The sequence below is a fragment of the Cryptotermes secundus genome, unplaced genomic scaffold, assembly GCF_002891405.2.
Source record: "Cryptotermes secundus unplaced genomic scaffold, Csec_1.0 scaffold16, whole genome shotgun sequence".
Taxonomy (NCBI): Eukaryota; Metazoa; Arthropoda; class Insecta; order Blattodea; family Kalotermitidae; genus Cryptotermes; species Cryptotermes secundus.
The window spans coordinates 2,038,035-2,042,019 of NW_019718616.1; the positions used below are offsets into that span (position 1 = coordinate 2,038,035).

Sequence of the window (3,985 nt, forward strand, 5' to 3'; positions counted from 1 at the left end):
AAAAACGACGATCACACAAAACAGTTGTCACTATAAACTCTGCCGAAACTAGTCCTTACCTTCTGAAGCAACGGTAGTCGGCTTATCGACTCAGGAATGTTAGCTCTATGCGCTCATAGCGGCAAAACGCGGTACTACAAAAGTTCTGCCCACAAAAAAATTAGTTCGGTTTCTTTTGGGTACCCCATCGTATACAGATGCAATGACAGATAGTAGGTGCCATTTGATGCTAATAAATATGTAATATATTTTATACCAGCTAAGCTCCTATATGCGAAGGTATTTTGAGGAAAACTGTTGTAAAACAATGTAGCAAAGTCAGTAGTTGAGATATTATACTAACCATCAGCACACAACAGAGATGAAAACTGGAAAATCACTTCTGTACAGATGCTCAGTAATTATCAGCACGATTTTACAGCAGTAATATTGTACAACAGATATAAGTATTCACAAGGGAAGGTTTAAACCATAAGTGAGACTCCAGCTACCAGTAGCTGAAGAGAAAAACATAGAATAATGGTTTTAGAAACAAAACCTGGATGAACCAGGAACCCACTCTGACATGATAATTCTTCACAAGAATAATTTACCAAACAGTAAGCACCTTCATAAATTGAAAATTTATGTATACTATGTATGTATACATGTATAGTATGTATACTATTGGAAAATGAACACATTCATTCAATGCTTAAAGTTAGAATATGTAGAGTACCAGTTCTCATTTGTCATTAATTTGTGGAACCACTGAAAAATGACTATAATGATGGAAACCATGATATATTAAATTTTTCTCAAAATCTTTGTTGGTAACTTAATTCTCAGGCACATATTTTCATACTGTAAGAGATGCTAGAACCAAAGAATGCTCACAAACTCCTACTAGTACAGTAAAGGTAAAGATAAAGTTGTTCCTGTCCTTAACTGATTAAGCATTATGTCATGAAGATATATAGGGTAGTAGATATGGACATCCACATATTCTTGACATCAACGCTAATTGGATGGCCACAAGTAAAGTGCAATATTAAAATGAAAAATACAGTACTGTAATTTATTAAATCCATTTGTGAATGTTAGTAGTTCTCAAAAAGTATCTGTTGTGATTTTCTCTTCATGTGACTGTCTGAAAAGGGTTATATTTACACCTAACAAATCACTCTATAAGTCATAAATAATTATGACCAAAGTAAAAAAAAAATGTTGGATTTGAGGTTCTCACAGCAGTGACTATGACAAGTTCTGTCTCCTGGGGTAAAATGCCATGTTGTCTGATGAAAGCCAACCAGTGTATGTCAGGAACATACCGCCTCCATCTTCAGGGTTGAAGAGTAAACCAAGCAATAAACCAGCATGAAGCGCACTCTGCCTGCTGACTTTGACCCTAAGGATGGAGGTAAAATGTTCCTCCAAAATGCTGGCTAAATTTCTCCAGGCTGCATAGTACTATATCCCAGAAGACAAAATGCTTCAAAGTAGAACATTTTTATGTAGCTAATACACTGCAATAAGCATCGATTTCTACGTCATAAATAGCAAATGTATATATTGACCAAACCCATTATAGGGACCTTAAACATGATTCGGTTTATGAGTTCTAAGCAATGCCTCTTTATCAAAGCTTCACCATCAAGAAGTAATTCTGATCTAAATTTTATAATCCTTAAAAGAATGCAGTCCTAGATAAAACCCACAGCTTATATATCAGCATATCAAACTTGCTTTCACAGATTAACTTCAGATACAACTTCCACGTTAAGTAAACCAGATTCTTAAATAAACACAAGCCATGTGCCTATGTCATAACAAGTGCAGCATTCAATATTAAATGCTCACAGTATGTCAGAATGAATGAATATCAATTAATCTTAAGTACAACACGATGGTGTGTGGATGTTAAACTTACCTACCCAATGAAAATTTTTAAAGAAAAGAAATGGGGAACATTTGTGGAGGCAAGGAAAACAAACACTTGTAATCTGTAAATGCTAAACCTTTCCTTAAGAGTAAAAACACATTCTTTGGTATGTAAATTCATATTTACGTTCTACTCACCATGTGTTACGCTTAATTTTGAACAAAAATTTTCCACCCTCACTACATTCTATTGGCTTCGGGCGAATCTACCTACTACAAAAGCATAGGCTTAACACGAAATGTGTAGATCCTCTTTTAGATGAATGAACAAGGTCATTCCCTTCGAATTAAATAACCTTAAATGATTAATGGTTCATTTTTTTATCATGAAACTTTACTAAAGTGAGAACAAACATAAATTTTATTGAGGACAGATGGCTACTTCTCATGTCACCCCCTTGTAGCCCCTTCTCTTCAGGGAATCTTTCATTCCGTTTATTTGCTGTATTTTGAGCACCAACATTGCTAATGAAGATAACTGCACATAGTAACAACAACACGCACCTTCATCTACCTCTAAAGACGCACCAGACTGATGATCGTGGTAAAATATTTGTGATATTTTGTAGTAAACAAAACTATATTGACATACACATCCGCCATTAGCACTCTGGAAATCGGGGCCCATAGTACAGTGGGATTGGTTCATAGTTCATATTAACGACGGTCGCCGATTTAACACGAAGGATATAGCTAAGATGGCTGTTGCTGTTGGAGGTTAGTTACAATATTTAAGAGTTTTGTTATGTATTATAGTAACGTTGTTAAAGGATGAGAATGTTGTTTTTCCACATAGTGATAATAAACGATTCAATTGATATCATAACCTCAGCTATATCAACCAGCAAGGAAAATGTGTGTCTGACTGTAGGTTAGATTATGACCATATCTCAGTGTGATAACTGTCCCCTCTCCCGCAGAAAAATCAACCAATTTAGTTCATAACCTCAATTATATTGAACATTACAAAAATGTGTGTCTGATTGTAGGTTAAGTTGTGACCGTGTTTCAGCGTGCCGGAAATATGCATAAGACAGTATATACAGCTCTTAATTTTCTTATCATAAATGTAATTTCGTCTAAATGGTTTCACACCCTGAGAAACGTCGCTTTCGGCTTTTTAAGATTTTCTCCTGTATTTCGTTAACGATGTTCGCCGACAAGCGGCGGTCTCTCGGTCGGTATAGTTGGCTTGCGGGCTAAAGCCACGGAGTTTGTTGTTTTTATTTCGTTTACGATGAATGTGCAGATTACGGCCTTCCCACCTACCCCTGCCGCCTATTAAGCCAACGAGACTAGAAGGACCGCTTGTATAGGGCATTAGCCGCTTTTGAATGTGGCATGGTGGGGTACCTGTACCGTCCTTTGGTTAGTACATTGGATGATAATATGAGAAAGTTAACTTCAAAGATCTCTTCATAGATGTTAGTGGTAGTATTAAAATAAAACCTAGAAAAGCATTTTGCAAAAACATGAACTTACATTAGCTTGAACAGTACTGCCTTCTGGGAAGTGATGCTGTGTAGCTCGGTAGAAGTTCACCAAAATTTTGGAGGATCATACCACCACATCTTCAATGTCAAAGCGCAAGCCAAGGATGAAATCTTTGCTTCCTGGTTGCTGGGCTTACTCTTCAATCCTGAAGATGGATGCAGTATGTTCTTCCTTGTGTCAGTGAACTTTTGCATTAGTACACAGTGTCACATCCCAGAACCATGCATAGTCATCACTATGAGTGTTCAAATCCAACACGGATTGAAGTTGCTTAGGATGGGGTCTGGCGATGGGCTTTTGTGATGATGATGATGATGATGATGAACATTTTAATTCCATAATGACAAGGAATTCGTTTCCTATGTGCAAGAACATCAGTTGATTCTGTACCATGGCATCAGTTGGACCTGTTATGAGATTGTAAGCTTCCTTATGAGTCCAAACTTCATAACACTCTTTTGAGACCCTATTTGAACATTATTGTATTTAATCTTGTTTGTAGCAATTTGGGCAGTTTAAATATTCGATATGTACTAGAGATAGGAAAAAATGCAGTGAATTCCCCCCCCCC

At 36.7% G+C, this 3,985-nt stretch overlaps 2 protein-coding genes across 3 annotated transcripts in view; one reads left to right on the forward strand and one right to left on the reverse strand.

Moving 5' to 3' along the window:
- LOC111861414 (CCR4-NOT transcription complex subunit 6-like) overlaps positions 1-2,569 on the reverse strand; it is a 317,765-nt gene extending 315,196 nt beyond the window's left edge. Inside the window, exon 1 of the mRNA XM_023845957.2 lies at positions 2,425-2,569. Within this exon, the coding sequence (XP_023701725.2) occupies positions 2,425-2,569 (145 nt within the window). The remainder of the gene's footprint in view (positions 1-2,424) is intronic.
- The window catches only part of LOC111861405 (39S ribosomal protein L1, mitochondrial), a 19,776-nt gene continuing 18,341 nt past the window's right edge, over positions 2,551-3,985 (forward strand). The window contains exon 1 of one of the 2 annotated variants that reach the window (XM_023845946.2): positions 2,551-2,637. In XM_023845946.2, the coding sequence (XP_023701714.1) occupies positions 2,619-2,637 (19 nt within the window). In that variant the 5' untranslated portion in view covers positions 2,551-2,618. Of the gene's footprint in view, positions 2,638-3,239; positions 3,289-3,985 lie in introns of those variants that run through there. The other variant, XM_033750369.1, reaches the window with a different exon arrangement.